The sequence below is a fragment of the Giraffa tippelskirchi genome, chromosome 2, assembly GCF_054371585.1.
Source record: "Giraffa tippelskirchi isolate mGirTip1 chromosome 2, T2T-mGirTip1v1.2.pri, whole genome shotgun sequence".
In the NCBI taxonomy this organism is placed as follows: Eukaryota; Metazoa; Chordata; class Mammalia; order Artiodactyla; family Giraffidae; genus Giraffa; species Giraffa tippelskirchi.
Window position 1 is genome coordinate 87,890,884 of NC_137276.1, and position 25,127 is coordinate 87,916,010.

Sequence of the window (25,127 nt, forward strand, 5' to 3'; positions counted from 1 at the left end):
TGGGATTTTCCAGGCAAGAGTACTGGAGTGGGGTGCCATTGCCTTCTCCGATATCTGTTACCAAGACAATGTATCTCTTAAATGTTGATCATTGTTTTTCCACTTTCTACTCCTTTCAGCATAATTAAATTTCCTTACCTCCCACCTAGACTCCTTCAGGCACACCCTGCCTCATCCAACCTTCCTATTCATAAAAGCTCTAAATGTAAAACTGGTCACTCCCATTTGCATGTTATCAGCATAAAGTCCTTTGCACAGAATAGAGGTCTTTCATCATCATCCCTTCCTCCCCACCTTCCTTTCTGCTTTGTTTGCTAAATCTTCACACATGGCCTTTACCCATGTGGTACTGAGCTTCCCCTGTGCAGCTGCTCATTTTGTGCCTCTTCTGTCTAAAACCTTTGCCAGTCGTGAAGGTGCTAACTGGGTCTCATGTGTCAGCACTTACATCATAGGGTATCTCCTCTGCCTCAGTTCCTTGCCCCTCCTCTTTAATCCCTTCATCCACTATGCATCTACCTTTGTGAGTGTTATAGACCTAGGTCCTCGGACTATTTAATCAATAGAAATTGATAGGATGCCAGATGAGAAATTCAAACAGGGCTTTCTGAGGCTCATGCCACAGCAGGAGGGAGTGAGAACAAGTAACAGGTGCCAAGTAGGTAAGCTAGTTCCTTAAATGGAGTGAGGGAAGGGGTGAATCAGTGGGTTGGACAGGAAGCATAGCTTAGGTGGTCTGCCCACCCCCTTGGCTGTGCTGTGTGCAGAAATCATGGGCAGTATTCTGCTTTTGCATACGTAAGGTCGTATTTCCTTATGGTATATTTTAGTTTCTGTAAGATTTTAGTAATGGCCCCATTTTCATTCCTGATTTTAATAATTGATCTCTATTTTTTCACTTGGTCAGTGTGGCTTAAGGTTTCTCAATTTTTTGATCTTTTAAAAGAGCCTATGTTTGGTTTTGTTGATTTTGTCTATTTTTAGTTTTTCATTTCACTCTCTTCTCTTTCAATCTTTATCATTTCCTCCTGATGGCTTTGAGTTTGGTTTATTTCTAAGGTAGAAATTTGGGTTACTGGTTTGAGATCTTTCTTTCTTTCTTTTTGGCTGCAAGGGTCTTTGTTGCTCCCCGTGAGCTTTCTCTAGCTGTGGTGTGGGGGTGTCTCATTGCGATGGCTTCTTTTAACGCAGAGCACAGGCTTTAGGGCACGCAGGCGTCAATGATTATGGCCCATGAGCTTAGTCACTCCAAGGCATGTGGAATCTTCCTGGAGCAGAAAACAAACACATTTCTCCTGCATTGTTCTTAACCACTGGACCACCAGGGAAGTCTAAGATATTTCTTTTTTAATGTAGGTGTTTACAGCTATAAATTGCCCTCTAAGCACTGTTTCGGCTGCATCCCATAAGCTTTGGTATATTATGTTTTTGCTTATTCATCTCAAAGTATTTTCTAATGTCCCTCATGATTTTTTTTTATCCCTATGATAATTTAGGAGTACATTATTTTATTTCCTCATATTTGTGATTTCCCAAATTTCCTTCTGTTATTATTGATATCTGGTTTTACTTCATTGTAACAGAATATATTTTGTTTGGGTTTCAGATGTCTTAAATTTACTGAGACTTGTTTTATGGCCCAGCCAACAGGTCTGTCTTTGATAAGGTTCTGTGTGCATTTGAGAAGAATGTTATAACGTTTATTGTTGGGTAAAGAGTTCTATACATTCTGTTATGTCTAGTTTCATTTGTAGTGTTGTTTTCATGCTTCTGTTTCCTTTTTGATCTTCTGCTCATGTATTCTACCCATTATTGTGAATGGGGTATTGCAATTTCTAACTATTGTTTGTTGAATTGCCTATTTCACTTTATATTTATCAGTTTTTGCTTGATATATTTTGAAACTCTGTTTTTAGCTATATATAATTGTTACGTCTTCTTGACAGAGTGCCACTTCTGTTATTATAAAATATCCTTTACCTCTAGTAATAGTTTTCGTCTGAAAATATATTTTATCTGACATGAGTATTGTTATTTCACTAATTTTTCTTGATGAAGTACTAATACATGCTACAACATTGATGAACCTTAAAAATATGCCACGAAAAGCAACCAGGTATGAAGGCTATGTGTTACAAGATTTCATTTATATGAAATGTCTAGTTTAGGCAAATCTGTGGAGGTAGTAGTTTCCAGGGCCTGGGAGAAAGGTGGGGAATGATTGTAATTGGTATAGGATTTTTTAGGGGGTGATGAAACTATTCTGGAGTTAGATCAGTTCAGTTCAGTCGCTCAGTCGTGTCCAACTCTTTGCGACCCCATGAATTGCAGCACGCCAGGCCTCTCTGTCCATCACCAACTCCCGGAGTCTACCCAAACCCATGTTCATCGAGTCGCTGATGCCACCAAACCATCTCATCCTCTGTCGTCCCCTTCTCCTCCTGCCCCCAATCCTACCCAGCATTAGGGTCTTTTCCAATGAGTCAACCCTTCGCATGAGGTGGCCAAAGTATTGGAGCTTCAGCTTCAACATCAGACCTTCCAATGAACACCCAGGATTGATCTCTTTTAGGATGGATTGATTGGATCTCCTTGCAGTCCAAGGGACTCTCAAGAGTCTTCTCCAACACCACAGCTCAAAAGCATCAATTCTGCGGCACTCAGCTTTCTTCACCGTCAAACTCTCACATCCATACATGACCACTGGAAGAACCATACCCTTGACTAGACGGACTTTTGTTGGCAAAGTAATGTCTCTGCTTTTAAATATGCTATCTAGGTTGGCCATAACCTTCCTTCCAAGGAGTAAGCGTCTTTTAATTTCATGGCTGCAGTCACCATCAGCAGTGATTCTGGAGCCCCAAAAAATAAAGTCTGACACTGTTTCCACTGTTTCCCCATCTATTTCCCATGAAGTGATGGGACCAGATGCCATGATCTTAGTTTTCTGAACATTGAGCTTTAAGCCAACTTTTTCACTCTCCTCCTTCATCTTCATCAAGAGGCTCTTTAGTTCTTCTTCACTCTCTGCCATAAGGGTGGTGTCATCCGCATATCTGAGGTTATTGATATTTCTCCCGGCAATCTTGATTCCAGCTTGTGTTTCTTCCAGCCCAGCATTTCTCATGATGTACTCTGCATAGAAATTAAATAAGCAGGGTGACAATATACAGCCTTGACGTACCCCTTTTCCTATTTGGAATCAGTCTGTTGTTCCATGTCCAGTTCTAACTGTTGCTTCCTGACCTGCATACAGGTTTCTCAAGAGACAGGTCAGATGATCTGGTATTCCCATCTCTTTCAGAATTTTCCACAGTTTATTGTGATCCACACAGTCAAAGGCTTTGGCATAGTCAATAAAGCAGAAGTAGATGTTTTTCTGGAACTCTCTTGCTTTTTCGATGATCCAGCGGATATTGGCAATTTGATCTCTGGTTCCTCTGCCTTTTCTAAAACCAGCTTGAACATCTGGAAGTTCACGGTTCACGTATTGCTGAAGCCTGGCTTGGAGAATTTTGAGCATTACTTTACTAGCATGTGATATGAGTGCAATTGTGCAGTAGTTTGAGCATTCTTTGGCATTGCCTTTCTTTGGGATTGGAATGAAAACTGACCTTTTCCAGTCCTGTGGCCACTGCTGAGTTTTCCAAAGTTGCTGGCATATCGAGTGCAGCACTTTCACAGCATCACCTTTGAGGATTTGAAATAGCTCAACTGGAATTCCATCACCTCCACTAGCTTTGTTCGTAGTGATGCTTTCCAAGGCCCACTTGACTTCACATTCCAGGATGTCTGGCTCTAGGTGAGTGATCATACCATCGTGATTATCTGGGTCGTGAAGATCTTTTTTGTACAGAATACTTCTGTGTATTCTTGCCATCTCTTCTTAATATCTTCTGCTTCTGTTAGGTCCATACCATTTCTGTCCTTTATCGAGGCTATCTTTGCATAAATGTTCCTTTGGTATCTCTAATTTTCTTGAAGAGATCTCTAGTCTTTCCCAATCTGTTGTTTTCCTCTATTTCTTTGCACTGATCGCTGAGGAAGGCTTTCTTATCTCTCCTTGCTATTCTTTGGAACTCTGCATTGAGATGGGAATATCTTTCCTTTTCTCCTTTGCTTTTTGCTTCTCTTCTCTTCCCAGCTATCTGTAAGGTCTCCTCAGACAGCCATTTTGCTTTTTTGCATTTCTTTTCCATGGGTATTGTCTTGATCCCTGTCTCCTGTACAATGTCACGATCCTCTGTCCATAGTTCGTCAGGCACTCTGTCTATCAGGTCTAGTCCCTTAAATCTATTTGTCACTTCCACTGTATACTCATAAGGGATTTGATCTAGGTCATACCTGAATGGTCTAGTGGTTTTCCCTACTTTCTTCAATTTAAGTCTGAATTTGGCAATAAGCAGTTCATGATCTGAGCCACAGTCTGCTCCTGGTCTTGTTTTTGCTGACTGTATAGAGCTTCTCCATCTTTGGCTGCAAAGAATATAATCAATCTGATTTCGGTGTTGACCATCTGGTGATGTCCACGTGTAGAGCCTTCTCCTAGAACTAACACCCAAAAAAGATGTCCTTTTCATTATAGGGGACTGGAATGCAAAAGTAGGAAGTCAAGAAACACCTGGCGTAACAGGCAAGTTTGGCCTTGGAGTACAGAATGAAGCAGGGCAAAGGCTAATAGAGTTTTGCCATGAGAACGCACTGGAGTTAGATAGTAGTCTTTAAAAGAACCCCTTTGAAGTTAAGTAGAACTTACTATCTTTCTGACCTTAAACAATGTGTGTGCTTAGTTGCTCAGTTGTGTGACTCTTTGCAACCCCGTGGACTGCAGCCTGCCAGGCTTCTCTGTCCATGGAGATTCTTCAGGCAAGAATACTGTAGTGGACTGCTGTGCCCTCCTCCAGGGGATCTTGCCAACCCAGGGATCAAACCCAGGTCTCCCCCCTCGCAGGCATGTTCTTTACCATCTGAGCCACCAGAGAAGACCTTAAACAATAATAGCAATAAACATAGTAGCAAAAAATTTTGCATTCTAATTATATGCTAGACCTTGCACTAATCTTCCTACAACCCAATGAAGTAGGAATATTATCATCTCCAAAGAAGGAAATGAATGTGTAAAGGCTAACATGTTAACTTGATATTTCATCCTTATTTCTATGCCTCTGTAATGGGAATAATTACTTCGTAAGATTTAAGAAGATTAAATGAGTTAAGGTATAAATCCCCTTAGTGCATTTCAGTACATTCTATATACTCATAAAATGGAACCCGTGTTATTTTTAAGGGGAGGTTGTGTGATCCCTATCATTTCCATGTAAAAAGTCATGCTGACACCACCATATATTGTAGCATTCATAATGTATAAATCTTTCATTTGTTTTTGAATGTAGGGCCCCCTGGACTGGCTATCCCTCCACCTGCAGGCTACCCAGGAGGCTTGCCTATGGGATACTACGGTCCACATCAGCCTAGTATCTTCCCCATGTACATGCAGACTGGAAGTATCCGCCCCATCCAGTACCAGCCTGGAAAATATCCTGCACCGCAACTTTCTGCTCCAGTAGTATGGATGCCAACGCCGACTCCCATACCACACTGTCCTCCAGGTCTGGAATGCCTAGCCCAGGTACTCCACACAAATCCAAATTATTTTCTTACAAAGTATGACTGGGGATCCAAGAAGAAGAGACTGGATAGAGTACATGAAGGTAATGGGTCAGTGATGATAGATGTTTAATTTGTGTGACTATAGGCTTGGTGATGATAATTTCAGGAATGGGAATGGGGAAAAAAGAAGATAGGGATTTTTTTGGTGGTACGAATATGACTTTCCTAAAGGGTGTATGCTGAATTTTAAGACATTCACAACATCCTGTTGAACGCAGTTTAAAAAATAGGAATAGGGATAGTAGAAAGTCTATGAAGATGTTGATTAAGTTGTCATTTGTTTAGAAGTAAAGGGTGAACAACAAGGAAAGCAATGTTACGAAGAATAGAGGACAGTAAGTGAATCACTCAGTGCCTTAAACCTTTGTTTTTTCTCACTACCCATAGTTTTCATCAGCCAGTCCTGCCATCTCCCAAAACATACAATGTAAATAAAAATAGAAGCCATCCAAGAATATTGTCCATATGCTGGGAAAGATGAAGGCAAAAGTAGAAGGGGATGGCAGAGGATGAGATGGTTATATAGCATCACCAACTCAATGGACATGAATTTGAGCAAACTCTGGGAGACAATGGAGGACAGGGGAGCTTGGCATACTGCAGTCCATGGGGTCTCAAGGAGTCAGACACAACTTAGCAACTAAACAACAACAACAGTAACAAGGATATTGTTTCAGGCCAAGTTCCAGAGAACCCCTTTTCACAACATAGAGAGTCCCTAATTTTCATTTATATGGACATTTTAGGATCAGGACAACTATTTCAGAAACTAGAGCAATACGCCAACATGTTTGTGTACTGAATGACGTTGTTTAAAATCCCATGTCAGAAACAAAAATGTTGCTTAAAGAAAATAAGATAAACTTAGTATTGTAAATACCTTAGAAACTACTAAATTATGTTCACCTTTAGAAAAAGCAAGTGTTTAAATACCTTAAAAGCAAGGGACTTGCCCATTTAATACTTGTCTCCCCACAGAGTCACCAAATGTTGCTTGGCATTGACATGCTTCTCTTTTTGACTTTATATACTGACTGTTAATCCTGTGCATTAAAAACCACTGTTATAAAGTTATAGTGTTGATCTTGAAAGTAAAACCATTAGATCAGGAAAATTTGGATTTTACATAAACTAAAAACTTTATTAAATATATTGTTTGACAAAATAAGTGATGAAATACAGAACCTTCAAGTAAAGTGCTAGAATAACCCCTATATTATTTTGGAAGCTTATAAAATGCTTATAAGTTAATCAAGTTTAAAAAGTTTATTTTTTCATAAACTTTCATATTTTCTAAAAACAGAAAATTTCCTTAGAAATCCAATATCTGATGTAATTTCTTTTTAAAAATGTACAGCTTTAATATTGTTCATTCAAATGTTAAAAATTTTTCTTAATTTCTTCTATTACTTTGAATGAAGTTAAATGAACGTATTTTATGAATACTGTTTTCTCTTTTAGGAGTGTTTTTAGTTTAAAAAAATGTAAAAGAAACAAAACAGGTTTACAGCCAGACAAACCTGGCTTTTTATTCTAGCTCTGTGCCCTCCTCATTCTACCTTGAGTAACTTTTCTAACCTCTTGGTGCTTGAATTTCATCATCTATAAAATAGTATTAATGATACCTACCCAATTGGGTTGTTAGGAGAATTTTTAATGAGATAAAGTTTATAATATGCCTGATATTTCTGGCACAAGGACCCACCCAGTGGATGATAACCTGTGCAGATGTTATTACTTGAAACACCTTATGTATATGCATGCAAGACATAGAGCCAAGCATCCAGACATTTTCTTTTATCTAGTTTTCTTTCTTTCTCTCTCTCTTTTTTTTTTTGCACCACTTGAAGGTGTGTGAGATCTTAGTTTCCTGACTAGGGACTGAACCCATGCCCCCTGCAGTGGAAGCTTGGAGTCTTAACCACTGGACCTCCAGGGAAGTCCCTATCCTAGTTTTTTGCTATCTCATGTGCTAATTACATGAATCATTATCAGGACTATCCTGACACTGTAACATCCAGGGTGTCAGGTTTACATTATTTCTAGACACTGGATTGGCCAGTAACTCCACAGTTGGTTAGTACTGCTTCTTAAAACTGTAGCATCTTATTCAATAAACTCCATTCACATTAACAGGCATCATTTCTTTAGCATATTTTGCTTAGCAATGGAAGCTTTTACCAAGTGATGAATACTTTTACTTTTTAGTTATAGATATTAGAAAGCCCCTAGATTTTTTCAAAGGGATTGTAGAGCAACCCTGAGTGGCCACCATTGATAATTTTATAAGACATGTTTAGACTCTAACCTGATTGAGTTTTTATAAAGAAAAATTTTTTAGTCAAATAAAGATTGTATCCTCTCTATACCCTCCTGTACTTGATCATGCCACAAGACTTTTGTGTCCATTTACATTCTTTTAAATTTTGCTTATTACCACATTAATGTGGTGTTCATTAATTCAACAAGTAGTTGGTGAAATATAGCATTTCAGGCAATGTTCTGGACTCAAGGATTAGGAATAATCTGATGATCTAAGTGGGGGCAACGGAGGATGAGATGGTTGGATGGCATCACTGGTTCAATGGACATGAGTTTGAGCAAACTCCAGGAGATAGTGAAGGACACGAAAGCCTAGCATGCGTCAGTCCTTTGGGTCGCAGAGTCAAACACGACTTAGCAACTGAACAGCAACAAGAATTATCTAAGTTATCTAAAATTACAGAGATATGATTAGTCTGTCCTTAAGGGGGTTTCTTTTCTGTTAGCATGTTCTCAAGTATAACAGATGATGGGCCAGTCAAACTGTTTATCTTTACAGTGACCCCTAAGTTCAGGAAGAAGTTGATCTAATGGTATGCCCAACCTCCATTTTCAAGGGATCGAATCCCTAAATGTTTCCTCTCCTTTGCCCTGTTCCTAATCACACACTTCCAGCTCTTTGGGTCCTCCCCTGTTAAAGTATGCACTAGGGAAGCAGCAGCTCAAGTGAATGGAAGTTGGTGTATTAACCTCTTTTGGAGGTGCCTGGGAAGACTGGACATTGCTGTGGAAGATCCACCCTGCCTACTTGACACTCTCTAAGCCAGTGAGAAAACTGGCTTCCCTATGGCTGGTCTATGTTAAACTGTCCTAACCTTTCTGACGCCTCCAGTCTGTAGGTGACATGATGCATGCTAGGAGCAATTGATGTTGACACAGCTTATTCTAGATGCTGTTACTGGAGCAGGAAAATGATTTTATAATATTTTAAACAAATGTTTCAATATTTTTTGGTGGAACTGAAGGAAAGTGTTCTTTCTGGATAGCTCTGTTAATAACCACCCGATCAGGTACTGAAAGGCTAATTTCACTTCATGTTTTTGATTCCGTTCAGTTTCAAAAAAACGTTTTTGTATCCATTGATATGTTTTAGCCTCTGTCTCATTAGTTTTTTTCTAATATTGTTTTATTTCTGTTATTTCTCTCTCTCCTAATTAATCACTTTGTTCTATCCCAACAGCTGGACAACATACACGTTCTTCAGCATTTTGAACCCCTGGAAAGTATGTATAATTTTGTAGTGTCCAGTAATATTTGAATCAGGTGAAAATTTGCATTATCCAACATCTAGTTCCTTATTTATATTGATCATTTTTAGTGTTTCAAAGAGAAAAGACTATTTTCTATTGCCCTATCTTCAAGAAAGTAACAAAGGGACTTTCTTGTGTAATTTTGTCTATTTACACATCATACCTAAGACTTCAAAAGGACTTACATTTTATTTGGTCAAACCTCCTATCCTTTATCCATCTCAATTCCTCCATATTCACTTTTCATGGACAAGGAAAGAAGAAGCCAAGAGATTAGTTGAGTTAGCCAAGGGCACCCTAGTCAGCTAATCAGTGGAGGAGCTGGAAATAGTCTCAGTCTACTGAGTTCTAATTCCATGCTATGGAAGCAAGAAGAAATCAAGGTAAACACAGTGCCTGTTCTCCCAAATTTCCTGACCCTCACTGTACCAGATATACACATTCATTTCATTCACTTGACCACTACATGGAGCCTTTAAATTTTCTTGGTTGGTTTTCTTATTTACATCTAGTGATGACCCTAATCATCTCAGCATATTTCATGAGCTGATTCATTCATTTATGGTCCAGTGAATAATTTCATTTAAATGATTTTATAATTAAAGTTTTCTGAATTCAAATACTCTAGGAATATCATTTCCAGTGTTTGCTTCTATGCAGCAAATTTTACACTGAACTTCTTAAAAGAAGTGTTTCAGATTTTCAAAATAGCTTATATACTTTTAGGACAGATGAATATTATTGGCATTCTAATCATTGCATATTTTTCATTAGAAATTTTTTAAAAAGCTGTTTTGTTTTAGGCCCCTGTCAAATACTACAGAAGGATTTCATGAGGCCCATTTTAACTGCTTCTAAAATAAGAAATCTCTCTCATTTTATTTTTAGTGATAACAGGTTTTGAAACTAATAATAGATACGATATTAAAAACAACATGGGCCAGATGGTTTACTTTGTGACTGAAGACACAGATGACTACACCAGGAATGCTTACCGGACATTGAGACCCTTCGTGCTCCGGGTCACTGACTGTATGGGCCGAGAAGTCATGACAATGCAAAGACCTTTCAGATGCACCTGCTGCTGCTTCTGTTGCCCCTCCGCCAGGCAAGAGGTCAGAGGACAGATGAGACAGAGGTTTCATCCATTGTTTTTTCCTGATCCAACTCTTCACCATACAGTTGTGCTCCTTTCAAAGCCACACAGGAGGGGACTTTCATGGCACAGTCAGAATGGAAGCTAGTGGGGAGGAAGGAAGCCAAATGTCAGATAATCCTACCTATGGAGAATCACCAAGGCAGTTTTCTAGTGGGTTCATGTCTTTGGGTGCTAATTAGGGGGATCAAGCACAAATTAAGGTTATTGACGACTGAAGTGACTTAGCACACATGCCGTCAGTGTTCGAAATTCCATCAATTGTATCTACTGAATTAGAAATTAGCGATTCCATGGACTGTAGCCTGGCAGGCTCCTCTATCCATGGGATTCTCCAGGCTATAATACTGGATCGGGTTGCCATGCCCTCCTCCAGGGGAACTTCTTAACCCAGGGCTCGAATCCTCCTCTCTTACATCTCCTTCCTGCGTTGGCAGGCAGAAAGGCCATTACCTACAACACATTTATCTAAATGTTCCTATATATCCCCAAATAAGTTCACGCTAAATATAGACACACTTTTAGAATTGGAAGGAACTTCAGACACTTTTACTCTACCCATTATATCTACACCTTGTTACAGATAAAGAAAGGGTGACTCAGAAAAAGAATAATTCTTTTGATGGTGTTACAAAAAAATTTTTTTTGGAGGATGGTGTTACATTTGGTAGATGGTGGAACTAGAAAGCAAACGTGTCAAGTTACACTTTGGTTGTTCTTCTGTAATCCACGCTACCCTAGGAAAATTGTTTACTACAAGGAAAAGAAAAGCAGTTTTAGAGAGCAATCCAAGAGAATTTGAATTTCAAATATGCCACTGACTTAAAACTGGGGAATTTACTTAACCCAGTGGTCCTCAAACATTTTGGCACCAGGGACCAGTTCCATGGAAGAGAGTTTTTCCATGGCCTGGGGCAGAGGGATGGTTTGGAGATAATTCTCGTAAGGAGTTCACAACCTTAGAACCCTAGTGTGCGCAGTTCACAGTAGGGTTCACGCTTCTGTGAGAATCTGATGCCACCACTGATCTGACAGGAGGCGGAGCTCAGGCAGTAATGCAAGTGATGGGAAGCAAGCAGCTGTAAATACAGATACGCCTGCCACACACTTCCTGCCATGTGGCCCAGTTCCTAACAGGCAACAGACTGGTACCAATCCATGGCCTGGGGATTGGGGACCCCTGATTTAGCCTGTTTGAGCCTCAGTGTTCTTAATACATGAACTGGGCAGAACAATATCCCTTAGATTGACTGAGATTTTAATTATATGTTAAGTACCAGTCTTTGCAATACAATTAACTTATAGCCCTTTCTGTGCCTTGATTTATTCACCTATAAAATGGATATATTAATAGTACTATCTCATAGGATGATTATTTTTAGGATCATGTAGTAAGTAAACGTCAACTGTGTTACCACGTACATGCGGGCTTAGTCACTTCAGTTGTGTCTGACTCTTTGCAACCCCATGGACTGTAGCCTGCCAGGCTCCTCTGTCTATGGGATTCTACAGGTAAGAATACTGGAGTGAGTTACCATGCTTTCCTCCAGGGGATATTCTTGACCCAGGGATTGAACCTGTGTCTTCTGCAGCTCATGCATTGCAGACGGAGTCTTTACCGCTGAGCCACAGGGAAGTCCTATGTTAGCACAGTGCCTGGCAAATAGTGTAGTGCTCAGTGAATATTAGCAATTGTCAGATAGCTTACTCCTTTGTCACTATTGTCTTTGTAACAACTGTCATATTTGAGATGAATCTCCACCTCATCCTATACTTGTATGCACATTCTGTTGTCTTCACAGCATTTAATTTTCAGAATGCCTCTTTCCCTTAAGTTTTGTATTATAATTGTCATGTCTGAGATGTCAATCTAAGAAGCTAGCATGTTACTTTTTTGTGGATTGTGCCACAAGACATGAGACCCCTAGGTCAGGGACAAAGAACTTGATTACAGCCCAGTAAGCAGCATGATGGGCTTCTCTGGTGCCTCAAGATGGTAAAGAATCCGCCTGCCAATGCTGGAAATGTGTGTTTGATCCCTGGGTTGGGAAGATCCCCAGGAGAAGGAAACACCAACCCAATCCAGTATTTTTGTCTGGAAGATCCCACAGAAGAGTCCGGCAGGCTACAGTGCATTGGGTTGCAAAGAGTTGGATAGGACTTAGCAACCAAACCACCATCACCAAGCAGCATGAGCTCTAGCACATGTGCATAGGTCCCCTCATCTCCACATTCTACAGAGATGACTCAGAGGATCCCAAGTAGATGCTACATATACAGCTGAGGGACATAGAGCCTAGAGAACTGACCATTTTATAACTAGCAGTAATTTTGTCCTGAAGGGAACATGGCCTCATATCTCAAGGCTGTTCTCTGACATACTACCCTAAGAAATAGCCCAGGGAAAAGGGAAGACTCGATACTGATGACAGTTCCCCTAGTTCTGGAAAGAATTATGAACACATCTAGTGTGTGTGTGCGTGTGTGTGTGTGTGTATGAATATGGCATCTTCACCCACCTCTGTCCCTGCTTCATTTGGCAGCTGGAGGTGCAGTGTCCTCCTGGCGTCACCATTGGCTTTGTAGCCGAACACTGGAACCTGTGCAGGGCGGTGTACAGCCTCCAAAATGAGAAGAAAGAAGATATGATGGGAGTGCTTGGGCCATGTTCCACCTATGGCTGTGGTTCAGATTCTGTTTTTGAGGTAAACAAATATAAACATGTTTCTACAATTTTTTTTCTACGTGTACTAACAGGCCCCAGAATGATCTGGCTTTAGATGATTTTTGTGTGTGTGTGAATGAATAATGTGAGGAAAGAGTTAACTAACAAGTTGGCATCAAGAAGTTTTCAAATTATTTTTAGGGGATTACTTAATGCTTTCCACAAATCTTTTTTATGATTTCCATGTTGGATGAAAATAAGAAGAAACCATTTAAAATATTAAACCTGAAAGTAAATAGGCTGACCTAATGCATTCATTTTATTCTTGGATGTTTTTCACTAACCATTCTAACAAGGATTTCCAGTCAGAATATAGGTCCTGAGTAATGAAGAGGCCCCACATATCACAGAACAAATAGAACATCCCTGAGGCTGTGCAAGATAGAAGCCTGCTGCATCCTCAAAACACAATACAATGCTTATAACATGCATAAAACTTATAGTGGATTATAACATTTTCTGGAAAAAGAAAAATCCTTCTGTTTAGCCTTTATCTCAATGGCTACAGAATGGTATCTCTAAGGTGAAAGTCACTCAGTCATGTCTGACTCTTTGTGACCCCATGGACTGTACAGTCCATGGAATTCTCCAGACCAGAATACTGGAGTGGGTAGCCTTTCCCTTCTCCAGGGAATCTTCCCAAGCCAGGAATTGAACCCAAGTCTCCCACATTGCAGGTAGATTCTTTACCTTCTAAGCCCTAAGGGAGTCAAATGATATCTTACTACCCTACAGTTCTGACAAAGGAGATTCTTGGGCTCCTTAAAGCGTTTTTCCTAATGCTTTGGAATTCAACAAGACTCGTAATCTAAAATTGCTCATTCAAATATTTTCTATGACACCCAATAAACTTCCCTTATTTCTTGTTTTACATACCGTATTGTCAACCATTACTCATTTATTAAAAGACCATTGTAGACAGGTAGAAAATGAAGATAAGCCAGATTTTGAGGGTAGGGTGTTTGGATCATTCTAATCACCAAAAAGTGGTATTTGTGTGTTTTCCTTGTGGCAAGTGCCAGAATCTGCCTTTTAGAAGCTGAAGCCCTTTGAGATTCTGAGACTCTTTAAGAAGACAGGACTGGGACTTTCATGGTGGTCCAGTGGTTAAGAATCTGCCTTGCAATGCAGGGGATTAGTTTGATCCCTGGTCAGGGAACTAAGATCCCACATACCACAGAGCAACTAAGCCCTTGCGCCACAACTGCTGAGCCCATGGGCTACAACCAGAGTCTGTGCACCGCAACAAAAGATCCATGTGCCACAACTAAGACCCGATGCAGCTAAATAAGTAAATAAATATTTTAAAGAAGAACACAGCACCCACAGAAGCCTGAGTGATTACATGGATTCTATGAAGTGCAATAAAGAAGACCACCTTGGACTGTAGCCCACCAGGCTCTTCTGTTCAAGGAATTCTGTAGGCAAGAATGCTAGAGTGGATTGCCATTCCCTCCTCCAGGGGCTCTTCCTGACCCAGGGATCTCCTGCAAGGTGGGAAGATTCTTTACCATCTAAGCCACCAGTTCAGTTCAGTTCAGTCGCTCAGTCGTGTCCGACTCTTTGCGACCCCATGAATTGCACCACGCCAGGCCTCTCTGTCCATCACCAACTCCCGGAGTCTACCCAAACCCATGTCTATCAGGTCGGTGATGCCATCCAACCATCTCATCCTCTGTCGTCCCCTTCTCCTCCTGCCCCTAATCTTACCTAGCATTAGGGTCTTTTCCAATGAGTCAACCCTTCGCATGAGGTGGCCAAAGTATCAGAGTTTCAGCTTCAACATCAGACCTTCCAATGAATCCCAGGATTGATCTCTTTTAGGATGGATTGATTGGATCTCCTTGCAGTCCAAGGGACTCTCAAAGAGTCTTCTCCAACACCACACTTCAAAAGCATCAATTCTGCGACGCTCAGCTTTCTTCACCGTCAAACTCTCACATCCATACATGACCACTGGAAGAACCATAGCCTTGACTAGACGGACTTTTGTTGGCAAAGTAATGTCTCTGCTTTTAAATATGCTATCTAGGTTGGCCATAACCTTCCTTCCAAGGAGTAAGCGTCTTTTAATTTCATGGCTGAAGTCACTATCAGCAGTGATTCTGGAGCCCAAAAAAATAAAGTCTGACACTGTTTCCACTGTTTCCCCATCTATTTCCCATGAAGTGATGGGACCAGATGCCATGATCTTAGTTTTCTGAACGTTGAGCTTTAAGCCAACTTTTTCACTCTCCTCTTTCACCTTCATCAAGAGGCTCTTTGGTTCTTCTTCACTTTCTGCCATAAGGGTGGTGTCATCTGCATATCTGAGGTTATTGATATTTCTCCTGGCAATCTTGATCCCAGCTTGTGTTTCTTCCAGCCCAGCATTTCTCATGATGTACTCTGCATATAAGTTAAATAAGCAGGGTGACAATATACAGCCTTGACGTACTCCTTTTCCTATTTGGAACCAGTCTGTGGTTCCATGTCCAGTTCTAACTGTTGCTTCCTGACCTGCATACAGGTTTCTCAAGAGACAGGTCAGAGGGTCTGGTATTCCCATCTCTTTCAGAATTTTCCACAGTTTATTGTGATCCACACAGTCAAAGGCTTTGGCATAGTCAATAAAGCAGAAGTAGATGTTTTTCTGGAACTCTCTTGCTTTTTCGATGATCCAGCGGATATTGGCAATTTGATCTCTGGTTCCTCTGCCTTTTCTAAAACCAGCTTGAACATCTGGAAGTTCACGGTTCACGTATTGCTGAAGCCTGGCTTGGAGAATTTTGAGCATTACTTTACCAGCTGTGAGATGAGTGCAATTGTGCGGTAGTTTGAGCATTCTTTGGCATTGCCTTTCTTTGGGATTGGGACGAAAACTGACCTTTTCCAGTCCTGTGGCCACTGCTGAGTTTTCCAAATTTGCTGGCATATTGAGTGCAGCACCTTCACAGGATCACCTTTGAGGATTTGAAATAGCTCAACTGGAATTCCATCACCTCCACTAGCTTTGTTCGTAGTGATGCTTTCTAAGGCCCACTTGACTTCACATTCCAGGATGTCTGGCTCTAGGTGAGTGATCACACCATTGTGATTATCTGGGTCGTGAAGATCTTTTTTGTACAGTTCTTCTGTGTATTCTTGCCACCTCTTCTTAATATCTTCTGCTTCTGTTAGGTCCATACCATTTCTGTCCTTTATCGAGCCTATCTTTGCATTAAATGTTCCTTTGGTATCTCTAATTTTCTTGAAGAGATCTCTAGTCTTTCCCAATCTGTTATTTTCCTCTATTTCTTTGCACTGATCGCTGAGGAAGCCCCAAATAAATAAATAAATACTAGAAAAAAGAAAAAAGAAGAAGAAGAGCACAGGACCCATAGAAGCCTGAGTGATTACATGGATTTTGTGAAGTATAATAAAGCAGACCATCTTGCTTTTGTTAGCATGTTTCCCTCCAGTGGAGAGACTCCCTCCCAACCCCTAATTCCCACCCTTTACTTTAGGGAAAGAATTTCAAAATCAGTTTAAATCATACCTCCTCTGACAGGCTTTCCTAATAACTCAGTAGAGGATGAAGAAAGAACACGGGGCCTGAGAATTGTAAGATATTGCCCTGCTCGGTCGTTAACCAGTTGCAGGGCACTTAACTCTTCTTGGCCATAATTCCCTATTTGAAATTTTCTTATTACTATATTCATTTCCTTCCCTATTCTTGTACTGAAAAGTAGTGAAAGTGACCTCAAGGTGAACTGCTTATAAACAGGAGAATAAAGCATGTATTTTAACACCTTTTAATCATCCTTAAGTCATATTCTTGTATTTCTAGATCCTGTCCCTGGATGGTGTTTCCATTATTGGCAGTATCACTCGGAAGTGGAATGGTGTGTTATCAGCAATGAGCGATGCTGACCACTTTGAAATTCACTTCCCATTAGACCTGGATGTGACCATGAAAGCCATGATATTTGGAGCTTGCTTCCTCATTGTAAGTCTTTTGCTGTTGAGCTATTCTGAGAGAATTATTCTTTCTGATGAGAAGTAGCATATGTAGTAGAAAGGCAATAAGGTTTGAAACTGACTCTGCCACTTACTGATTATGTCTTGTTGTTCAGTCGCGAAGTCGTGTCCGACTCTTTGTGAGTTATATGTCTTACAAAGTGTTTAACACTTGCAAGCCTCAGTTTCCTCATTTGTAAAATGGAAATGAAATATGTATGTGTGTGTGTATATATGTGTGTGTGTGTGTGTGTGTGTGTGTGTGTGTGTGTGTGTGTGCGTGTATGTATATATATATTCCAGGGTTATAAATATTAGCTATTATATTAGTAAAGGAGCCGGATCATGCTTGAAAGATACTAAGCATCCACTCAATGTAATTGTCATCATTGCATGTTACATATTATTCTCACTACTTAAAGATGCCTGTCCTTTGATTTCTTAGTGAAATAAAATAAGTCCAAAGCTGATGTTCTTTCTCTTCACCTGTTACCTCTTTGTCAATGTACTCCTTGGAGTTCTACCATCCTATATTTATTAGGTGCAATTCCTTTGCTGTCTTTCTATCTGATTAATGGCTAATATAATTAAGTTAAGCATAGAAATAAAATTGGTAGCATTTACCTTAAACTATCTATTTAACATATTGCACTCGATATATTTAACTTGTTTAATCCCTTTTAAAACATGTTTAATATAGATTATCAAGTTTTTCCTCATTTCAACAATGAAAATTTAGTTAATAGGTACCCCAAGTGGAAAGTTTATTGACTGCCCACAGTTTCAAATTAGCAATTGCTGTTCTTCCTATTAGGTTCTCTTCATGAAGATTTCACTAAAGATTTCATGATTTATTCTTACTTGGAATGAGAAGATTACCTGTTAAGTTATAAAGAGTAACATTTTATGCATTGCACTTAATTATTTATGTACTGTTTTTTTGTATAATTATTTATCTATCTAATTTGATATTTATTATACATATAATTATTTTTCTAATTTCAGGACTTCATGTATTTTGAAAGCTCTCCACCACAGCATTCAAACATTCATCATGATTGATGGATACCACACATCAGCAATGATGATTAATTAAAGAAAAATTTAGAAAAGTTGCCTGAGGTCATAGTCAGCCCTCAACTATTCACAAATATATTTATCTGCTCTTGCAGATTAATGTTGTTGGATGTCAGCACTGACAGGTAGGCTGAGAGGGTAAGTGGAAGAACACATCTAAACATATTTCGGTTGCGTATCTGTCTACTTGGCAGACATGGAGTTTACCATGAAAAAACTATGACTCATTAACCAACTGAATATATATATCTATATATGTATATAGATATGGTGAACTTGGAAACACTTTAAACATGAGATAAGAGAAAATGAATCCCAAAGCTCTTACACTAATTGATAGTAAAATGATGGTCTTTTAAGAGCAATCTTTGTTGAGATAGAGTCATATAGGCTCTATCTCTAACCCTTTCCTCTCCATCATGTCCAGTTGCTGAAGACAAATTTGATTCCAGATGAAAAGAATGATATACTTCATTATTAAAAACAAAAAGGAAGGCAGATAGAAATATTATGTTTTATTGCACAAGGAAAATTTTCCTTGTGCAAATGTATCAGAAACTTGTTTTGCAAACTTATGAAAATTTCCATGGAAATTTTTATTTTATTACAAAGTAAAACATGTTTTTCATATCATAAGATTATATTTCCCATGCTTCATTTACTAGCATGCACAATCAGGAGCTGTCTCCCTATGAAGATAGGGTCAGACTATCAGGAAAAGAGGTGACCAGGGCCATGACCAGTCTGGATCTCTGAGCAATTTAGAGACATCAGTGCCCTTATGAGAACTTTCATTTGATACATTTAACCTCTGTTGCCTATAGATGCCTTACATATTAAATAGGTTTGGTCAAATCTCTAGGACTGCCTGCTAAACCTTTGTTTCTCATTTAATATGACACAGAAGAGATGATTTTTTTTTTTCTCTTAAAAGAAGATCCCTGATTCAAACCAGGCTGTTCAAATTGCAAGAGTTGGAGTTTCACTTTTAAATTTTGAAATGTGACATTCTGCGTAGCATTTTGTAAATGCAAAAACTGCAAAAGCAGATACTGTGTAATATTACTTTGCTGTTTTTTATTTAAATGATAGATAAATCTGTATCTAGGAAAAGAACAAACATGCTACTTCTCTGGGATCTATAGCTTATCAGTAAAGGTTATTTGGACTAACATAGTAAACGTAAAAATTGTACTTGTTTGTGTTAGCTGAAAGCACAGTGTATATTAGTGAACACACTCTGATAAATCAACTTGCCTCTACTGCACTTTAGTTTCCTATTTGGACATGAACTGTGTTCTTTCAACACAACCAGTATATAGAATGGAATGTATTCTGCTGCTGCTTATTAAAAGAAGCAAGACTGAGTGTGCTTAAGTATGAAATGAAAGCCTTTGCCCATTGAATTTCCTATTGAAGTTTGTATTGAAGTGAAAGAAAGGTGCCTCATTTTAAATTATATTCGTGTTTTCATGATAAATGTTGTTTTACCCAGTTTCTTGTAATGTTAATTTTTATATGCTACTGCTAGCTTTCTAAAAAAAATGTAAAATCTGCTGCTTTCTAAGATAATAATTTTATTTGGAAAGGTACTTGTTGTCTTAAATGGACAGATATATTATTTCTTGTAATGATGTATGACATTTGGTATAACAAATGAGACAATAGTATTCAGAAAGTTTACTATATAAACTTTTCATTTTTACTTGCTACATCCCTACATTCTAAGACCTGATGCATAATACTAGGAAAAAATTAGTTTTAGCATGACATTTAAAATTTCTATTTAAAGTTTTTGCAGTAGTTACATGTCTCTTACAATTTCCTTCTTTAAAATAATATTGTTTCTTATGTTTTTATACTACAGTTTATATTATAACTTTTATATTTCTTTATAAAAATAAGGAATATATAAAAACACACAATATTTCATTGTGTAAAACTGATCAGACTGATTAACAAAACAAGCTGTTTTCTGAAATGTGTGTGTTTTCATGTTTCATCATATTGTTTTTTGGCTTCTAAATAAATATAGTATGGTTTATAGTAAAATACTGGTTTATTTTTGACTTGTGATTGAGTCTTTGCAATAGACTATTTGTATCCTCCCTCAACAAAATTTATGGGTTACACGAGTGTGATGGTGTTTGGAGTGGAGCCTTCAGGAGGTGAAAGGTCATGCAGGTGAAGCCCTCATGAATGGGTTTAGTGCCCTTATAATCTGCCAACCTTGATCTTGAACTCCCCACCCTTCAAAGCCATCAGAAATCAACGCATTGTTTAAGCCACTCAGTCTACAGGATTTATGTACTAGCAGCCCAAACAGACTAAGAAAGAAATTGGTACTGAGAAGTGACAATGGTGCATAACAAATATGTAAAAATGTACCGGGTGAGGAATAGAGGCTGAAATTTTGAAGTGCATACTGAAAAAAGCATAGATTGCCATGAACAGAATTTTAAAGATGATTCTGATGAGAGCTCAGAAAGAGGAACACTGTAGAAAACAGTGTTTCTTCTTAAAGAATACCTATGTAACCATTAATAGGATATTGGTAGAAATATGGACAATAAAGACTAGGATGGAAATGAGGAACTGTTTTATTGAAAACTGTAAGAGATGCAATCCTTATTGTAAAGTAGCAAAAAAAAAAACTTCGCTGAATTGTGTTTCTGTTTAGACTTTGGTGAACGGTAGAACTTGCAAGTGGTGAAACAGAATACCTAGCTGAAACAATTTCTAAGCAAAATGTTGCACTGCAGCTTGGCTTTTCCTGACTGCTGACAGTAAAATCCAAACTGAGAGACTGAACTTAAAGATGGGATTGTTAAGCAACAGGGAAGCAGAATTTAAGATTAGGAAAATCCTCAGCCTATCCATCTTGCAAAAAATGAGACCACTGAGGGTATGGCCAAGTGACTGAGAAAGAGGTTAGTATGGATCTGTTCAGAAGCCAGGTACTACTCTCCAAGACAATGAAGAATGATCCCCAAAAAGGATTCAGAGAGAACCAAGCTGCTACTCCCATCACAGGCCCTGAGTGCAAGGGCCTGGGGAGCAGAGTGGTTCAAAGAAGGACCCACCAGTACCTGTGGGACCTTGGTGCCAGCTGTTTGGTGCCACCTCACAGGTAGGGCTTTGGTCTCTGTAGTATGGTACCACACCCCGACACTGCAGACACACTCTGATATTGGGTTGGCCAAAAAGTTCGTTTGAGTTTTCTTATACCATGGAAAATCAATGAACTTTTTGGCCAGCTCACTAGCCCACAGTGCACCACAAGTCTCAGGGGTTGCCCTTCCAGAGAGCACAGACAGCAAACTTTGGTGATGACCATTCGACCTGTCTCCATTGGCACACGCCCGGCAGAGGGGGAGGGAGAGGCATGGCTGCCTCCACCTAGATTTCAGAGGATGGGGCCATCTGGGAGAGTCATGGGCCAAGGACCCCAGACCCAGAGAGCCACAGAGCCCAGGCAGGGAGTGGCTGCAGGCCTTCCTGTGGAGCCCAGGCATGGTACTGCCATCCCAGTGGGTCTAGAAGACAGAGCATTGAGTCAAAGGAGATTATTCTTGAGCCTTAAGGTTTAACGTTGTTTGTGCTCTTCTGTTTTGGATGTCCTTGGGACCTGTCCTCCTTTATTCTTCTCTGTTCTACCCTTTGGGATTGGAAATGTCTATCCTATGCCTGCCCCACCATTGTATTTTGGAAGCATACGTTGTTTGATTTCATGGGTTAACAGCTGGAGAGCAATTTGCCTCAGGTTGAATCATACCTTGCATCTCATCCATATTTGAGTTAATAATGCTCAGATAAGACTTCGTAGGAGTAACTAGCTTTCTGATATAACCAAGTTATTTGTGAGTACGTATTTAAAATCCACTTATTTAAGACACATTTAAATTTTAACTATGATTTCAATACCAGTATATTATGTAGAAAAGGTGCTAGAAATTGTAATTGTCATTTAAGACATTTTTTCCTTAATAACTGATTTCCCAGAAATGTTACAAAAAATATGGCTACTGGACTAATTTACTAGCTGAATTTTCCAACCAACTAGATGCTAAATTAAGCTCAAATATAAAATAAGCAGTGATTCCAGGGAATGGCATGCTGCCTCTGATGGGACTGCTGGCTACTTTTCAGTCCTTTCTCCTTCCAATATTCAAGGTTTAATGTAATTTATATTGAAAGATGAAAGTTTGGGAAAACTATAGGCCTGGATTTAATAAACGAACACCAAATTCAGCTTTTTGGCTAGAAATAACTAATATTTAAACTGGATCTATTACCGTAAGTTGGTTGACCATCACAGTGCCTTTCTCATTAGCCTCTAGGTCTCCTAAATTGTAAAACAAACCCAGAAGAGAGAAAAACAGAATAACACATCCCAAATGTAGTCAGAGTGAGGCAACATGGTGTGCTACATGATTACACATACATGGTTAACAATAGCACATGATAGGCATTCATTCAGTAGACAGTCACCTCTGCTTATTGAATGACAGTAAATTCAGTGGATATATTTTTGCAATATTTGTTATGTTGTTGTTGTTTAGTCACTAAGTTGTGTCCGACTATTTTTCTCCATGGACTATGGCCTGCCAGACACCTCTGTGCATGGGATTTCCCAAGCAGGAATACTAGAGTGGGTTGCCATTTCCTTCTCTAGGGGATCTTTCTGACCCAGGGATTGAACCAACATCTTCTGCATTGGCAGGCAGATTCTTTACCACTGAGGCACAAGGGAAGTCCAATATTTGTTATAGTAGCCAGTAAAAAGTTTTAACACATTCTATACTATTTCACTCTATCAATCATTACTTTATTAAACATCAACTCCATTCAGATACTGGGATACTTGTGAGTCAGAGGGAAGCACAAATATGAAAAGGACATAATTATTAGCTCACAAGCTAGTGTGTGAGACAGATTTTTAAGCAGGACCAGCATGGACATGTATTCAATGAGATGTTGGCACATTTAATAGAGACCATGTAACTAGCATTATCTCAAGTGTTGGGTGATATATTTCTGTCCCATTTACTCAGATAGTTCAGGCTGGCTGGTCGTGTCATAAGCTCAGGTAAACTTATCACTGCTGGAGATGAATAAGATGAATTTTACAGCGTGTTGGCAAACTGAATACATGGTAAATATAACTGAAATGGTCAATTTGAAAAATATTTATCAAACAAAGTAGAAATTGATGGTTTATTACAGTAAATATAGAGCCCAGGACAGTGATGCAATTAAGATGCTCAACAAACATTTTGTTATCTTAAAAGCATTTATTTATGTATAATTGACACATAATGTTATATTGGTTTCAGGTATATAGCATAATTATTTGATAATTGTAAATACTGCAATATGATCACCACACTAAGTCTACAGGCATACCTGGCAGATGCTACAGGTTCAGTTCCAAACCAACACAATAAAGCAAATATTGCAATTAAGTGATTCACACAAATTTGTTTTCGTTTCTCAGTGCACATAAAGTTATGTGAATACTATACTGTAGTTTATTAAGAGTGAAATAACATTTATGTCTAAAAAATAAATAATTTTAAAATAGTTTACCGCTAAAAAAATGCTGTCATTTGAGTCTTTAGCAAGATGTAGTAACATTAGACATCACTGATCACAGATCACTGTACAAAATATAACAGTGATGAAAAAGTTTGATATATTGCAAAATCACCCTAAAATATGACACAGAGACATGAACCGAGCAAATGCTATTGGAAAAATTGCACCAATAGACTTGCTCTACACAGTTCAGTTCAGTTTAGTTGCTCAGTCATGTCCGACTCTTTGCGACCTCATGGACCACAGCACGCCAGGCCTCCCTGTCCATCACCAACTCCTGGAGTTCACTCAAACTCATATCCATTGAATCGGTGATGCCATCCAGCCATCTCATCCTCTGTCGTCCCCTTCTCCTCCTGCCCTCAATCCTTCCCAGCATCAGGGTCTTTTCAAATGAGTCAGCTCTTCGCATCAGGTGGCCAAATATTGCAGTTTCAGCTTCAACATCAGGTCTTCCAATGAACACCCAGGACTGATCTCCTTTAGGATGGACTGGTTGGAACTCCTTGCAGTCCAAGGGACTCTCAAGAGTCTTCTCCAACACCACAGTTCAAAAGCATCAATTCTTTGGCACTCATCTTTCTTTATAGTCCAACTCTCACATCCATACATGACCACTGGAAAAACCATAGCCTGGACTAGATGGAACTTTGTTGGCAAAGTAATGTCTCTGCTTTTTAATATGCTGTCTAGGTTGGTCATAACTTTCCTTCCAAGGAGTAAGCGTCTTTTAATTTCATGGCAGCAATCACCATCTGCAGTGATTTTGGAGCCCCAAAAAATAAAGTCTTCCACTGTTTCCAGTGTTTCCCCATCTACACAAGGTTGCCATAAACCTTCAATTTGTAAAATGCATAGTATCTGCAAAGCATAATAAAGTGAAGTAAAATGAGGTATGCCTATAGTTTCTATCTGCCATCATACAAAATTAACTTTTAAGATTTATTCTCTTGACAACTTTCAAGGATGCCCTGCAGTTCAGTGTTACAGACTATAGTTACCATGCTGCACATTATATGCCCATGACTTATCTATTTCATAAGTGGAAGTTTGTGCATCTTGACACCCCTCACCTATTTTGCCCACTACTTCCCTCTCCCCTCTGGAAACCATCATTCTGTTCTCTGTACCTATGATTTTTGTTTTGTTTTTTGTTGTTCAGTCTTAAGTTGTGTCCAACTCTTTGCAACCCCATGGACTGCAGCACACCAGTCTCCCCTGTCCTTCACTATCTCCCAGTTTGCTCAAATTCATGTCCATTGAGTTGGTGATGCTATCTAACCAGCACATCCTCTGCCACTCCCTTCTCCTTTTGCCTTCAATATTTACCAGCATCGGGGTCTTTTCCTGT

General features: G+C 39.2%; 1 protein-coding gene across 1 annotated transcript in view; it reads left to right on the top strand.

Moving 5' to 3' along the window:
• Positions 1-18,204, top strand: part of LOC145539802 (phospholipid scramblase 4-like) — a 42,252-nt gene extending 24,048 nt beyond the window's left edge. The window contains exons 4-9 of the mRNA XM_081573961.1: positions 5,394-5,629; positions 9,173-9,215; positions 10,131-10,357; positions 12,942-13,103; positions 16,932-17,090; positions 18,107-18,204. Of these exons, the coding sequence (XP_081430087.1) occupies positions 5,394-5,629; positions 9,173-9,215; positions 10,131-10,357; positions 12,942-13,103; positions 16,932-17,090; positions 18,107-18,163 (884 nt within the window). The 3' untranslated portion in view covers positions 18,164-18,204. The remainder of the gene's footprint in view (positions 1-5,393; positions 5,630-9,172; positions 9,216-10,130; positions 10,358-12,941; positions 13,104-16,931; positions 17,091-18,106) is intronic.
• Positions 18,205-25,127: the final 6,923 nt, after the last annotated feature.